General features: G+C 53.2%; 1 protein-coding gene across 1 annotated transcript; it reads left to right on the forward strand.

Moving 5' to 3' along the window:
- The first annotated feature begins 555 nt into the window (after positions 1–555).
- ESYT1 (extended synaptotagmin 1) lies at positions 556–14,763 on the forward strand. Its single transcript, XM_032874436.1, is given in 32 exon segments — positions 556–1,637; positions 3,253–3,294; positions 3,460–3,594; positions 3,722–3,795; positions 3,922–3,994; positions 4,155–4,244; positions 4,421–4,476; positions 5,579–5,702; positions 5,791–5,967; positions 6,096–6,178; positions 6,474–6,522; positions 6,651–6,737; positions 6,823–6,915; positions 7,140–7,211; positions 7,392–7,478; positions 8,734–8,883; positions 9,211–9,363; positions 9,488–9,664; positions 9,826–9,908; positions 10,008–10,056; positions 10,165–10,254; positions 10,367–10,462; positions 10,738–10,809; positions 10,902–10,988; positions 12,970–13,110; positions 13,223–13,303; positions 13,305–13,372; positions 13,453–13,551; positions 13,635–13,766; positions 13,852–13,957; positions 14,182–14,231; positions 14,426–14,763. Coding segments are annotated over 32 exon segments (3,306 nt in total). The 5' UTR covers positions 556–1,247; the 3' UTR covers positions 14,466–14,763.
- Positions 14,764–15,538: the final 775 nt, after the last annotated feature.

The following is a 15,538-nucleotide window of genomic DNA, read 5'->3' on the forward strand; positions in this document are numbered from 1 at the left end:
TGCATTAAAAGATAATCGTTTTATGGCCAACTCTTCCCTCCTGGACTTCCGGTTTAGTTTCTAAGTCCCTGGACAACACTGGTAAGTGCAGTTAACTAGTAACAGTAGTTATCAGTATACTCTGCACTTCTCCCTTCCTAAACTTACACAGCACAACATAGAATTGCAGTAGTTCTCCATCTGACTGTATTCCGAACTTTACTTCTAACTCAGGCAAATAAGAAACAGAATTGTCTCATTACTCTTGTCTCATTTTAACGTTCTAGCAGTTCCTCAGGGTCAGGAAATTCTTGGAAAATGTAATCAAATCCGTTGCAGCTGAGGCGTCCCCCCTCCCCCTACCTTTTGCGAGCCAATTTAATTTGTCTTCTATGATAGAAATAACTACGTCTTGGAGAGTTCTAAAAAAAAAAAATAAAATAAAGCCTCACTGCCTAGTCACGCTCTCTCTCTCGCTCTCTCCCTCTTCCCTGAAGGCTGGATAATCTCAACTCTGTAATTCTTGTATTTTCCAGCTTTTTTCTAGCTGCTGTCTTTTCACTGCACAAAGTAGAGGACGGGACAAGATAGCCAGGGTCAGTCATCGAACATTTTCATTCCACACAGGGTGTTTTCCTTTTTTTTTTTAAGGACAGCCAGGGAAACACTGAAGGGTAAGTAATGTACCCAAGAGTATAAAGACTAGGGAAAACTGACAAATGAACATGTAGGAATTCCAGACAAATCCTGCCAAACCGTGCGAATGGAGTGGAAGTAAATCCTGATCCTCCACAACCCCATCACTTCGCAACCCCAAGTCCGGGTAAAACAGTAATTGGCGGCGCGGCTCCGCATGACGTCATACCGCAGGCACTCCAATCCCACGTGGGGGAGCGCCTGGTCCGCCTCTCCTTAAACGGTAAGTCACGCCTCCTTCTCTTTCTGACCAATCAAATGCCGCCCTTCAGCCTCTTTCCGACCTTTCCCGCCGTCCCAGACCGCCCATCTTGGCACGCAGGTCTAATCAAGGAGGTCCTGCCTCTCCCAAACCCTACCGGCTCCCGGCGGAAGAGGGGCAGGGTTTCTATCTTTCGACTCCACCTTGGTCTGTGCAGCTACCGCCAACCCGAGCGGTCAGATGGAGGGGGCGTGGCTTAGGGTCCCCTCCCCCAGCGTGGGGTTTACTGTTTGCAGGGGGCAGCTGGGCGCTAGACCTAGCAACCTCTCTGCGGGGTGTGGGTCGGGCGGGTCCTTCCAGCGGTGGCACCATGGAGCGCTCTCCTGCGGACGGCTCCAATCCCAGCCTCGTGGACCAGCCCTCTACTCCCTCCGACCCTTCTGACCAGCCCCCCGCTGCTCACGAAAAGCCGGACCTGGGTTCTGGGAACCAACCTGCCCGCCCAGGCGCTGCGGGTGAGGCCATGGCGTTGCTGTCTTCGTTCGGGCGGCGGCTGCTGGTGCTGGTGCCGGTGTACCTGGCCGGCGCAGTGGGACTCAGCGTGGGTTTCGTGCTCTTCGGTCTCGCCCTCTACCTGGGCTGGCGCCGGGTCCGCGATGAGAAAGAACGGAGCCTTCGAGCAGCGCGGCAGCTGCTGGACGATGAGGAGCGGCTCACGGCGAAAACACTTTATATGAGCCATCGAGAACTACCTGCCTGGGTGAGCGAGCACCCTCAGTGCTGCATAGCCCCCCTACTAGTCCCCCGGTTCTAGGGATCTTCCTCCTGTCCCTAAAGGCAGCTCCCCACCCTGGGACCATGGGAGGGAGACTCCCCTCTCGCTCCGCTAGCCACCTCCCTGATGGGACGCGCCACTCTTGGGACCGAGTAGCCACTCTTCCCCCTCCCTCCTTTCCCCGCGTCCAGATCCCGATCCTTCTACAGAATCAGGACTTCTTCCTATGCTCCTGGGCAAGCAGTAAGAACATCTGGGGAATCGGTCTCAGCCGTCGCTCTCCCTCCTAGCCATGCTCCTTGAGCGCTCCTCTCTTCTGGTGCCGCTCGCGCCTTCTGTTCCCGGACATCCCTGTTGCGGCTCAGAGGGTTCCCTCGTCTCTCCAGTCTTCCTTGAGACTTTTTTTTTTTTTTTTCTCCTATTTATGGCCATAAGGTTCTCCCTTTTCCCGCTCTTATTCCTGGAGACCCGCTGGCACCCAGCCCCAGGAGCACTGCCCAGGAGAGCCGCCGCCCCCGACCGACCCCCGGCCATCGCCTTCCAGCCCCAGGCGGTTGGGCCGCCGCGCAGCAGAGGCGTCTGCGGGACGAAGGGCGGGGGTGCGGGGGGAGGGTAGTGCGACTGCTGCAGTGCCCGCTGCCCACACTCCACCGGCCCTGGTCGGCCCCACCCTTTTCCGGACTGTGCGCTGCGCTTGCTCGGTTGGGACCCGGACCCTGGGTCTGCACCCCCTCACCTCCTTCCTTCTCTCGGCCCTGCGGGGACAGAGCCCGTTACCCGGCCCCTCCCTGCATCCGCTTTGCTGCCCTTCCCAGCAGAGGTGCCAGTCTAGGGGGAGAAGGGCAGAAGAGAAGAATCAAAGTTGACACTAGTCAGATAGGGCCATGGGTGCAGGCCCGGGGCTGGAGAGGGGAAAGGGGGAAGAAGTCCCAGGGGGACGTGCAGCCCAGGCAGCAACTGTCTTTGTTCCTCCTACTCCTCATCATAGAAAGCCTCTTCTTTCTGAAACAACTATCCCTTTGCCTCCCCAATACAAAGCACAGGTGTCCTTTCCCATAAAAGGAGTCATACTGATAAAAAGGAGGAAAAAAACAAAAACAAAAACCGGCTAGGGCCTAAATGGCTCTGCTGGCCCCTCCCTAACTCTAGGAGCTGCTTCCCCTCTTCACCTTCTGGGTGTAGAAGCCCTAGTTCGGGGTGAGGTGGGAAGGTTGCAAAAAGAAGCCAAGACTTCTCCAAATCCCAGGATTTCCTCCTTAAACTGATTTGTCAGGACCTCCCCCTCCAGAAAGAATGTGCCCTTCTCCTTCCCTCCCCCTCTGCTCCAGCAGCTGTCATCACTTCACATCCCCCAGCTGTCCACAAAGCAACTTTGTGTGGCCCACACCCCGTCAGGGCCCCTCATCAGAACTCCTTGCCCCTAAACCCTGTGGAAGAGTGAATATTCTGGACATCCCAGCCCCTTCACACTGAACCCTGGGTGTGGGGAGGTCCTGCCACAGCTTTTGTTTCCTCTGTGGGCATGCGGCCCAGCATCTCCGTAGGAAACCACAGGTGGAAGGTGTGTGCTCATCTCTCCCTCTCCCTTCCTCACCTCTAGGTCAGCTTTCCGGATGTGGAAAAGGCTGAGTGGCTAAATAAGGTGAGCACTGGCTTTTTCTTGAGTGGGGAATGGGGTTTGTTTCTCTAGGCAGACCCTGCCACACTTCAGGTCTAGCCCCAGTGCTCTCTGTGGGGAGGATTCTGAAGGAACTTGTCTTTAGGGGGAAGATTAGGCTCTCCTGTGATAGGTTCCCTCTCCTTCCAGATTGTGGCCCAGGTCTGGCCCTTCCTGGGCCAGTACATGGAGAAGCTTCTGGCTGAAACTGTGGCCCCAGCTGTTCGAGGCTCTAACACCCATCTGCAAACATTTACATTTACACGAGTGGAACTAGGTGAAAAGGTATGTGTGTAGAAAGGAAAGTAATGGGAGGAAGGAGACAGGGCGGGGAAGGTGGGGAGCCCAGAAGAGGCTGAGGTACTCCTCCCTTTCCCTCTTCTCTCTCTGTTAAGAATTCATCTCTCCACAGCCATTGCGCATCGTAGGCGTCAAGGTTCACCCTGGTCGGAGCAAAGAACAGATCCTGTTGGATTTGAACATCAGGTAATACCGCTCATTCTTCCAGCCCCCTCTTCAGCAGGATCCTGGTCACTCTGACAGCTTCGTTCCCCCTCCCCCCATTTCAACCTGGTACCAACCCTATTTGTTCTCTTCCTTATCAACTGCCAGCTATGTAGGTGATGTGCAAATTGACGTGGAAGTGAAGAAATATTTCTGCAAAGCAGGAGTCAAAGGCATGCAGGTGGGGGAGATGTCAGGGGTCCCCATAATAGGGAGCCTTTGCCCTAAATTTCATCAGATATGGGGAAGTGGGAGGTTTGGAAAAACCAAGGCTGGCAAAGTTTGGGACAGAAAGAAGGCGTTTTGTGGAGAAATGGTCTGTTCTTCTTCTCTTGCCCCAGCTACATGGTGTCTTACGGGTGATTCTTGAGCCTCTCATGGGGGACCTTCCTATCGTCGGAGCTGTGTCGATGTTCTTCATCCGACGCCCAGTAAGGGAAAACATTGAGGGGCCTGGGGGAGCAGGGAAACCAGAGAAGATTGGGAGGGAGAGGGTGGCCAGCTCTGAGGCTTGGGGGAAGAAAGCCTGAGGGGTCTGGCAACTGTTGGATGGGTGTGACCATGCTACCAGGTGCTCTGTCCTGACCCCGCTGCGCTTTCCTTCCAGACCCTAGATATCAACTGGACGGGGATGACCAATCTGCTGGATATCCCAGGACTCAGGTGTCAAGGATTTATTTTTATTTATTTATTTATTTTTAAGATTTTATTTGTTTATTTGACAGAGAGATCACAAGTACACGGAGAGGCAGGCAGAGAGAGAGGGAAGGGGGCTCCCTGCTGAGTAGAGAGCCGGATCCCAGGACCCTGAGATCATGACCTGAGCCGAAGGCAGAGGCTTAACCCACTGAGCCACCCAGGCACCCGGATTTATTGAGCACCTAAATATTCCAGCCCTGGGCTTCGGGTTTTCGGGATACAAAACAGTAAAAGAGGGGTGCCTGGGTGGCTCAGTCCTTAAGCATCTGCCTTCAGCTCAGGTCATGATCCCAGGGTCCTGGGATCCAGCTCCTCTTCGGGTTTCCTCAGGAAGCCTGCTTCTCCCTCTCCTACTCCCCCTGCTTGTGTTCCCTCTCTCGCTGTCTCTCTCTCTGTCAAATAAATAAGTAAAATATTAAAAACAACAAAAAACAGTAAAAGATGCAGCCAGTACCCTCCAGGAGCCTTGATCATCCTAGCTGGAGAGATGACGAATACTCCTGAAAAGCTCCATACTGTGATTTTCTCCTGTGGGGGAGCATGCAGGGTAGAGTGAAGAGGGCTGCAGGCTTCTCCGCAGGGGTAAGCAGAAAAAGAAGAGCTGAGATGGCAGTGAAGGTTCAGAGCAGTAGGTGAGGAATTGGGGTAAAAGAGTAGCAAAAAACTATTTTTTTTCTTAAGATTTCATTTATTTATTTGACAGAGACACCAAGAGAGGGAACACAAGCAGGAGGAATGGGAGAGGGAGAAGCAGGCCTCCCTCTGAGCAGGGAGCCTGAAGCGGGGCTTGATCCCAGGACCCGGGGCTTGATCCCAGGACCCGGGGCTTGATCCCAGGACCCGGGGCTTGATCCCAGGACCCGGGGCTTGATCCCAGGACCCGGGGATCATGACCTGAGCCAAAGGCAGAGGCTTAACGACTGAGCCACCCAGCACCCGAAAAAGGATTTTCAAGAAAGGATGTCCCTCTAGCTTTAGGCATCTCTTAGTTGTGGGAAACAGCTGGGGCTGAGGGTATATTGGAAGTTGGAGCCACACTCACCTCCTTTTCTGCTCCCTCATCCAGCTCCCTCTCTGACACCATGATCATGGATTCCATCGCTGCCTTCCTTGTGTTGCCCAACCGATTATTGGTGCCCCTTGTGCCTGACCTTCATGATGTGGCCCAGTTGCGTTCCCCTCTGCCCAGGGTATGGCCTCTCCCCCATCTGACAGATCGTCCTCTGAGGAACCTCATGCTGGGTCCTTGGTTTCTCATGATCTGATTGCTCTGCACAGGGCATTATTCGGATTCACCTGCTGGCTGCCCGAGGTCTGGGCTCCAAGGACAAATATGTGAAGGGCCTGATTGAGGGCAAGTCAGACCCCTATGCACTGGTGCGAGTGGGCACCCAGGCATTCTGCAGTCGAGTCATTGATGAGGACCTCAACCCCCAATGGGGAGAAACTTACGAGGTGGGAGAGCTGAGGAGTGGGGCTGTCAGACAGGGGCGGGGGTGTCCTGGGAGGCCGTGAGAGAAGATGCTCATCGGATGATCCTCACAGTGTAGCTGGTGAGACCTTTCTCCCTGTGTGTGCTTCAGGTGATGGTACACGAGGTCCCAGGGCAGGAGATTGAGGTGGAGGTGTTTGACAAGGATCCAGACAAAGATGACTTTCTGGGCAGGTGAGATTATAGGTGTTAGGAATCTAAAGCTTCAGTGCTACCAGGGTTGCAGAGGTCATTATAATGCTTTTCCAGGCCCGAGAACTGTGTATCATTTTCCTTCCCGACCTCCCCACCCCTTCGCTTCTACCACACACGCACGTGCACACACACATAAGTATCTATTGATTATAAGAAGGGAGTGTGAGAGTCGCCATTTATTTCTAGGTGGGTGAGTGGAAGGCCAATGACATGCTCCTAATTTCCACACTCTCCTTTTTCTCCACTCACTGTCACCCCTCCCGGCCCCCTCCAGGATGAAGCTGGACGTAGGGAAGGTGCTGCAGGCTGGAGTACTGGACGATGTAAGTTGAGAGCAGAGGAAGACGGTGGCCTCACCCACTGGGCTGACAGGAGTTGCTACATTGGTGGGGAAAGGGTTGTATGAATATCTGATCTGATAGACCTCACTTTCTTCTGCTTCTCCCTCCAGTGGTTTCCTCTGCAAGGTGGGCAAGGCCAAGTTCACTTAAAGCTAGAATGGCTGTCACTTTTGCCAAATGCAGAAAAACTAGAGCAGGTAACCAACATGGGAAACAGGAAGCTGGAAATACAGGGGACATGAGGACAAAGGTCTGACTACTCCCACCCGCCCTTCCCTCCAGGTTCTGCAGTGGAATCGAGGAGTCTCCTCCCGCCCAGAGCCCCCATCAGCCGCCATCTTAGTTGTCTATCTGGATCGGGCCCAGGATCTCCCTGTGAGTGTGGATTCTGAGGGCAACTGAACAGGAAGCTCTGGATGTAGCTTTCCCAGCCCAGCTCTTGCCCCCGCCCCACTCAACTGCAGAAGCAGCAGCATGTAACACAAGGGTTCCAAGGAGGGGATCACAGCCACCTGGGAAGAGATTGAGAGCCCACCTTCCTTCACTGAGACAAAACCAAAAACACCCAAAATGGTGACTTCTGAATTCTACCCCCACAGCTGAAGAAGGCGAACAAGGAACCCAATCCCATGGTACAACTGTCAATTCAGGATATGACCCAGGAGAGCAAGGTGAGGGCCAGGACGGCATTGTGGGAGATTGTGTATGCGTGTGCGCATGCACGTCTGGTTGGGAAGGCTGTTCTTAGGAGGGCGTCTCCCCTTTGGGCTGCCTGTAAAGGCAAAGGCTTTCTGGAGAAACAGGACTGGTACTGCGGCACATATCCTTACTCCCATCCTGTGCCCCTCCAGGCTGTCTACTGCACCAATAGCCCGGTGTGGGAGGAAGCTTTCCGGTTTTTCCTACAAGACCCTCGAAGCCAGGAGCTCGATGTGCAGGTGAGATAATCACCTACTGAGCCCCTTCTAAATACCCTGTTCTGCCTTCCCAGGTCTGCATCACGTCCCTCTCTCTCCCCTTTGATTATATTCCAGTCTATCTACCTAGACCCTCCATCTCCATGCTCCCCGCTCTTCCCCAGTGATCTCTCTAGAATCATTTTTTTTAAGGATTTTATTTATTTGATAGAGACACAGCAAGAGAGGGAACATAAGCAGGGGGAGTGGGAGAAGGAGAAGCAGGCTTCTGGCAGAGTAGGGAGCCCGATGCGGGGCTGGGTCCCAGGATCCTGTGATCATGACCTGAGCTGAAGGCAGATGCTTAATGTCTGAGCCACGCAGGAGCCCCAGAATCATTATTTTTTAAGATTTTATTTTGGAGTGTGTGCGTATGCAAATGGGGGGAGAGGCAGAGGGAGAGAGAGAACCTCAATGAAACTCCCTGCTGAGTGCAGAGCCTGGTGCGGGGCTTGATCCCAGGACCCTGAGGTTGTGACCTGAGCCAAAACAGAGTAGTAGGTCAACCGACAGCTACCCAGGCACCACTCTAGAATCATTTTTTTTTTCCTTATGATTTTATGTATTTATTTGACATAGATCACAAGTAGGCAGAGAGAGAGGAGGAAGCAGGTTCCCCACCAAGCAGAGAGCCTGATGCAGGGCTCATTCCCAGGACCCTGGGATCATGACCCAAGCCGAAGGCAGAGGCTTAACCCACTGAGCCACCCAGGCACCCCTAGAATCATTCTTTATAGGAGCACCTGGCTGGCTCAGTTGAAGAGTGTGCAACTCTTGATCTTGGGGATAGGAGTTCAAGCCCTATGTCAGGTATGGAGATTACTTAATAAGCTTTTTTAAAAAAAGATTTTAGGGAGCCTACTCCCCCACCCCCACTTGCCTCTCTGCCTACTTGTGATCTCTGTCAAATAAATAAAATCTCTTAAAAAAATAAAATTTAAAAAAAAGGTTTTATTTAGAGAGAATAAGAGACCGCAAGAGTGGAGCGGGGAGTGGCAAATAGGGAGAAGCAGACTCCCCACTGAGCAAGGAGCCCCATGTGAGACTTGATCCCAGGACCTGAGCAGAAGGCAGACACTTAACCAACTGAGTCACCCATGTGCCCTAGATTCATTCTTTATAACTGAGAGTTGTATACTTAAAATGAGTGATTTTTACGGCAAATAATGCCTCATTGAAATTATTGAGTATGTCTCTGTTTTCCACTTCACTACATCCCCTCTTCCTGTGCCTCTAGGTGAAGGATGACTCCAGGGCTCTGACATTAGGGGCACTGACCCTGCCTCTGGCTCGCCTGCTGACTGCCCCTGAACTCACCTTGGACCAGTGGTTCCAGCTTAGCAGCTCTGGCTCAAACTCCAGGCTCTACATGAAATTGGTTATGAGGGTATGGAGACAGAGAAAATGCTGGAGGTGGTGAGAGGCCTTATAGATTCCTTGGTATGAAGAATAAAGAAGAGGAATCCTCTAAGATCTAATGAGCTAGTGTATGTGGAAGCATCTAGCAGGCACACAAAAACGTCTGTTGACCAGACTGGGGAAGAAATGGTGTTTGAGTAGGATAAGTGTGGCAGGAACCCTCTAGAGATGAGCCCAGCCAAGGCATGGACCTGTTTCCCCTGTCCCAGCCTCTGCTCTGCCCCCAACCCCACATCCCTTGCCTGCTGGTGCTAGCTGCACTTCTTTGATTGGACAATTACACCACTCTCCCTAGATCTTGTACTTGGATTCATCAGAAGTGCACTTTCCCACTGTGCCTGGAACTCCTGGGGCTTGGGACCTGGACGAGAGCCCCCAGACAGGCAGCAGCGTGGATGTCCCACCTCGACCTTCTCACACTACTCCTGAGAGCCACTTTGGGATGGAGGTGAGTCTAGATCTAGAAAGGACAAGGTAGGATCTGTTGCCTAAGCATGTGCAAAAGCCTGTTTCGGGCTGGTTTTAATAGGTCTCTACCTACCGTCTGGTTCCTCTGTCTGTCCCTTTTGCAGAATGTGCTTCGGATCCATGTATTAGAGGCCCAGGATCTGATCGCCAAAGACCGTTTCCTGGGGGGACTGGTGAAGGGCAAGTCAGACCCCTATGTCAAACTAAAGCTGGCAGGACGAAGCTTCCGGAGCCGTGTTGTTCGGGAAGATCTCAATCCCCGCTGGAATGAGGTTTTTGAGGTCAGAACTGCGTGGCCAGGACTCCTCCAAGTCCCTTCTCCTTCTTCCCTCTAGCTCTGAGAGTGGCCCGAAAGCCCTCTGGGGTTTAGGTGGTTGAGGGTGAGGTTCCCAGTCATTTGAAGAAGAAAAAGAATCCGACTTGCACTGTTTTCTCCCTCTAGGTGATTGTCACGTCAATTCCAGGCCAAGAGCTAGACATTGAAGTTTTTGACAAGGACCTGGACAAGGATGACTTTCTGGGCAGGTGAGAGGATGGGAGTCCAGAGGGGAAGACAAAGGTTTTGGGGAGATGGACACTGGGCTGTGACCATTGGCCTCTTGTTTTAATTTTTCTCCTCTCCAGGTGCAAAGTGAGTCTCACTGCAGTCCTGAACACAGGCTTCCTCGATGAGGTGAGCAAGGAATTACAAGCCATAATCCCTCCTATCTTGACCCATGTCTCAATCTCCTAGTCCCTCTGTCCCCACATCCCCAAGGCTTAAGCCTGCCTATGCCCACAGTGGCTGACCCTGGAGGACGTGCCATCTGGCCGCCTGCACTTGCGTCTGGAGCGTCTGACACCTCGGCCCACGGCTGCTGAGTTAGAGGAGGTAGGGACGGGACTCTGGGTGGGTCATGGCGAACACTCCCGTCCGTCTCCCAGGCGTGGCCGGGCCACGGCGCATCCAGCACGGGTCCCCCAGCCCGCGTGTCCTCCCGCAGGTGCTGCAGGTGAACAGTCTGATCCAGACGCAGAAGAGCGCAGAGCTGGCGGCGGCCCTGCTGTCTGTGTATCTGGAGCGGGCGGACGAGCTGCCGGTGAGAGCCGCTCCCCGCACCCCATAGCTCCCTGGCCCTTCCTCCGCCTCCCTCAGGTTTGGATGCTCCAAGGGATATTTGGAATAATAAATTCCAAATTCCTCTTTCCCAGGGTGGTGCTGGGGTGGGAAGAATGGTCTGTTGAAGGCCAGGAGGGTAGTGGCTGTCAAGTGACCATGGGGATGTGATCTGGGAGGGGAGTAGGAGATCTGCCTCACTAGGTCTCTCAGTTCAAGACCATATTTAATAGTCATCGCACTGTTCTCTCTCTCCAGCTCCGGAAAGGGACCAAGCCTCCCAGCCCTTACGCTACTCTCACCGTCGGAGACACTTCTCATAAGACGAAGGTATTAGGAAATGCCGCAGGGCTGTCTGGGAGGGCTGAGAAACGCAGAGGAGAACGTTCCAAGCACTGACCTTAACCCCTCATCTCCACCAGACAATTGCCCAAACCTCAGCCCCTGTCTGGGACGAGACTGCCTCCTTTCTCATCAAGAGACCACATACCGAGAGCCTGGAGCTGCAGGTACCATAAATTCATTCTGTGAACATTTGGCCACTGCGGGCGAGTCACTGAACCAGGCATAGGGAGAAAAGATTTGGTTCCTATCTTTATGGAGCTCACACTCCCTTTGGGGAGAAGAATAACCAAGGAAAATTTCCAGACTGACAAACTGCTGAGGTAAAAGGCACTGTGGGGCAAAGGAGGGCTTCTACCTCAGATGAGGGGAAAGGTGGAGGCGATAGTAGCGGTAGCCCTAGATGACCCCTGAGCTTAAGGAGAAACAGGATGTGACCGAGAAGGAATAGTCTCAGGCTGAGAAGGGAATGAGGACAACGAGGGCAAACTGCAGATCACAGAGGCAGACAGGAGCAGGAGCAAAAGGGCTCTTGACTCTTATGCTAAGAATGTGGATTTACCCTCAAGGCATAGGGGAATATTTGAAGGAGTGAGGGGTGACATACCCCGATTTGCACTTTACAAAGATCGTGCTGATGGCAGGGTGAAGGGTGGACTGAAGGAAGATGGTGCTGGAGGCAGGGAAGTCAGCTAACAGGCTATGAAGCAAGACATGACGAAGGGCAATGGTATTTAGTGGTGGTTATTTTGACATGGGAGAAGGAACAAAGAACAGCCTAGACACGAACTCCTGGATTTTTAGCCTGGGGCAGCGGGACAGAGAAGGGAGCCATGGCCAACACAGGGAATGGCCAAAGCAGGAGTGCTTGAATTTGAGACCTCTGAGATCATCCAAGGGGAAACAGCTATCCAGAAGGCAGATCTGTGGCCCACTATGGGGTTCTCACTGCTCCTTCATTTGAGCACCAAGCACACGTAGCACCTGTATAGTCCCGGGTGTGCAGGAGCACCCTGAGGGCCTACGGAGAGTGAGAAGACAAAGGAGGGACATGCTGAGCATGGCAGCAATGACAGAGCAGACAGAGGAAGAGGAGCCCTGCAAAGGGCCTGAGGTGTAACAGGGGCAATGGGGTGTTCGCCAGGAGAGAAGGGGGTATGGAAGCCAAAGAAGAGTGTCTGAAACGATAGGAAGTGGCCAGATGTTACCGAGAAAATGAAATGAGATGACTGAGAATGACTGACGTTAAGGTAACAGATTAGAGCAACTTTAGTGGCAAGCACGGAGTAGAAACTAGATTTCAGGGGGTTCAAGGGTGAACAAAGGTAAAGAGGTATGGGAGCAGGGAGAGGGTGGTAGAGGTAATACAGGGGTGCTTTTCCTCTTCTGGAGTGAGAGTCAAAGACCCTCTAAAGTTGATAAAGTAATAAGTTGAGAATTACATGAATAGAAATCAAGAGACCTTAAAATAGGGGCGCCTGGGTGGCTCAGTGGGTTAAAGCCTCTGCCTTCGGCTCAGGTCATGATCCCAGGGTCCTGGGATCGAGCCCCACATCGGGCTCTCTGATCAACAGGGAGCCTGCTTCCTCCTCTCTCTCTGCCTGCTTCTCTGTCTACTTGTGATCTCCGTCTGTCAAATAAATAAATAAAATCTTTAAAAAAAAAAAAAAGAGAGACCTTAAAATAGTGTAACTGTTAACAACACTAGCAGAGGTAGAGAAGATAAGTCAATGAGCTCCATTCCTTACCTTGCACCGCAGGGAATCAGGAGATACAAAAGCTGGCAAATAGTGATAGAGAGATACAGGCATATTAGCTAGAATTGTTCTGGAACTCAGAAGATAGAAAGGGTTTGCAGGTCATTACATCTGGAGTGTGGAAATGGGGGTTAGGTGGGCAGGAACCCTGTAATTCCATTTTTGCTGTTCTTTTTCTCCACACTGTGCAGCAGCTACAGCCCTGGGGTGTAATTCGTGAAAGTTCAGGAAGTAGAGAGGGCACAGTCTAGTCTGGCTAGGAAAGGAAGGGAAGCGGGGCCAGCAACATGGCTGCCATGTGGCCGTCACAAAGGGGAATCTCTCTCCAAAACCACCCAAGTGTTTGAACCTAGAACACCAGGGTTAAATCATCTGCCTCTTGATTCCACAGGTCCGGGGTGAGGGGACAGGCACACTGGGCTCGTTCTCCCTGCCCCTCTCGGAGCTACTCGTGGCTGACCAGCTCTGCCTGGACCGTTGGTTTACACTTAACAATGGTCAAGGGCAGGTGCTACTGAGAGCACAGCTTGGGGTGAGTAGCAGGAGGTGACGGGCCGAGGGGGGACGGAGACCAGGGGCTGTGTTCTCGTAGTCAGGGAGCTGAGCAAGACCCGGCCCAGTTCGCAGCTCTCTTGCCTCCCCAGATCCTGGTGTCCCAGCATTCAGGCGTGGAAGCACACAGCCATAGCCACAGTTCCTCCTCGCTGAGTGAAGAACCAGAGCTCTGGGGGGGGGACCCCTCACAGCACCTCCTCTGCCCCGGAGCTGCGGCAGCGCCTGACACATGGGGACAGGTGAGGGGCTAGGCCAGAAAGACCTCATGCACTCAGGAGTATGAAGGCTCCTGGGGCACTATCTCCGTCTCTCCCCACAGTCCCCTGGAGGCTCCAGCTGGGCCCCTAGGCCAGGTGCGACTGACCGTCTGGTACTACAGCGAAGAGCGAAAGCTGGTCAGCATTGTTCACAGCTGCCGGTGAGACCCCGTCCGCCCTCCCCTCCTGCCCCCCTGGCCGTCCCTCCCTTGGGCTGCCTTCTTACCTTCAGCTTCCTGTGCAGGGCCCTTCGACAGAATGGACGGGACGCCCCCGACCCCTACGTGTCACTGTTGCTATTGCCAGACAAGAACCGGGGTACCAAGCGGAAAACCTCACAGAAGAAGAGGACCCTAAACCCTGAATTCAATGAACGGTCAGTCAGTAGGCATTCAGGTGGACAGAAGGGCGGCTCAGGAAGGAACCCCTTCCCCTAATGCCCAGTGTTCCCCTCCCCCCAGATTTGAGTGGGAACTGCCCCTAGATGAGGCCCTGAGGCGAAAGCTGGATGTTTCTGTGAAGTCTAATTCCTCTTTCATGTCAAGGGAGCGTGAGCTGCTGGGGAAGGTAAGAGGGTGAGGGTGAGCAAGGCGAAGCTAAGGCTTGGAAGCTGCTGGGAGCAAGGCCATCGTCCCTCAGGGACCCGGGGAGGAAGCACCACAGGTGACACCACTATACATGTGACCTGATCCCCTCGGCACTGGTTTGGAGCAGGAGTGTGGAACGACGGGCCGTGGTCTTTGGAGATCTCAAAGTAACATCGGTACCCCCCCCCACCTCCTCCAATGCAGGTGCAGCTGGACCTTGCTGAGATAGACCTTTCCCAGGGAGCAGCCCAGTGGTAAGTACCCGATGGGCTGGGGGTGGGCCTGGCTGTGTAAGCCAGAGAAATCCCAGTCCTGGGCAGGGAGAAGAGCATGCGTTCTGAGGTGAGAACCACTGATTCTCTGCAGTCCAAGAGCCCTTGGCTCATGCTTCATTTCTTGGAAGACACAAGTCCCCTTTCTACCTGAGTCTTCTCTGCTTCTTCCCCAGGTATGACCTCATGGATGACAAGGACAAGGGCAGCTCCTAGGAGCCAAAGATTCCCAGCTTGACCACAGTCTCCATGCCTTGCCCCTCACTGCATCACCACCTTGATGTGATGAGCCTAAAGCTAGGGCCTGAGGGCAGAGCCTGTGCCCCTCAGCCCTCTCACCTCCCAGGCCCGTGCTGGGGCCTTTGCTTGACCAAAGAGGAGGACCATGTCACCCTTTACTGCATCGCCTTGATCCTTCTAGGCTCCTGGGGCAGAGACCTGAGCTGGCTGTTTCCCGCTGTGCCTGCACGTTCTCCTCCTTTGTCCCTCCGCCTCAGGGCCTTCTGTACCTGTGCCTGGCAGCATTAGCAGCGGCCTTTGCTTATGCCAAATACAGCTTCTGGAAAGACCTTTTCTCCTTAAGCGGACAGCCACCTTCTTCCCTACCATGAACAGTCAGGGAGGGCAAACATGTGGGTGGGAAGGTAGACGGGCTAACCATTCAAGCCAAGAGCCTCTGGGACTAGTGCGTGTCATCAGCATACGGTGACCCAGACCCCCGAGTCCAGTTCTACCCCCACTTCTCAAGTCTGTCCCAAAAATTACACCTGCTGCGATGACCAGGGCCAATCTCTTGATGCACTTTGGGAACCAGAACGCTTAGCCGCTACTTGGAAGATGTGGAGAGAACCTCTGTCTTAGGGCTTCTGGCTGGCACCGTGAAGCCTTGGAGGATGGGAGGCAGCAAGGCCAGTATTGGTTCAGGTACCTGGGCTGTTAACTCCCTGACTAGAACCCAATCTCTTGGTTTTGCACCAACTCTGCCAACCCACTGTACCTTATATTAAACATTATACTCAAACCAGCTGTGGCTCTCTTAAGGAAAGGAATTTAGCCTACCATTATTATTTGCCGATGACGTGGTATGTAGAGAAAATCCTTAAGACTCCACCAAAAAAACCTGAGAACTAAAAGTTCAGTAAAATTGTAGGATACAAAGTCAACATACAAAAATCTGTTGCATTTCTATACAGCAGTAGCTGTTAGACAAAACCCATTTACAGGTGCTTCAAAGAGAATAAAATACCTACAAATAAATTTAACCAAGGAGGTAAAAGAGCCATACAGTG

The sequence above is a fragment of the Lontra canadensis genome, unplaced genomic scaffold (assembly GCF_010015895.1).
Source record: "Lontra canadensis isolate GAN:19392208 unplaced genomic scaffold, GSC_riverotter_1.0 scaffold53, whole genome shotgun sequence".
Lineage (NCBI taxonomy): Eukaryota > Metazoa > Chordata > Mammalia > Carnivora > Mustelidae > Lontra > Lontra canadensis.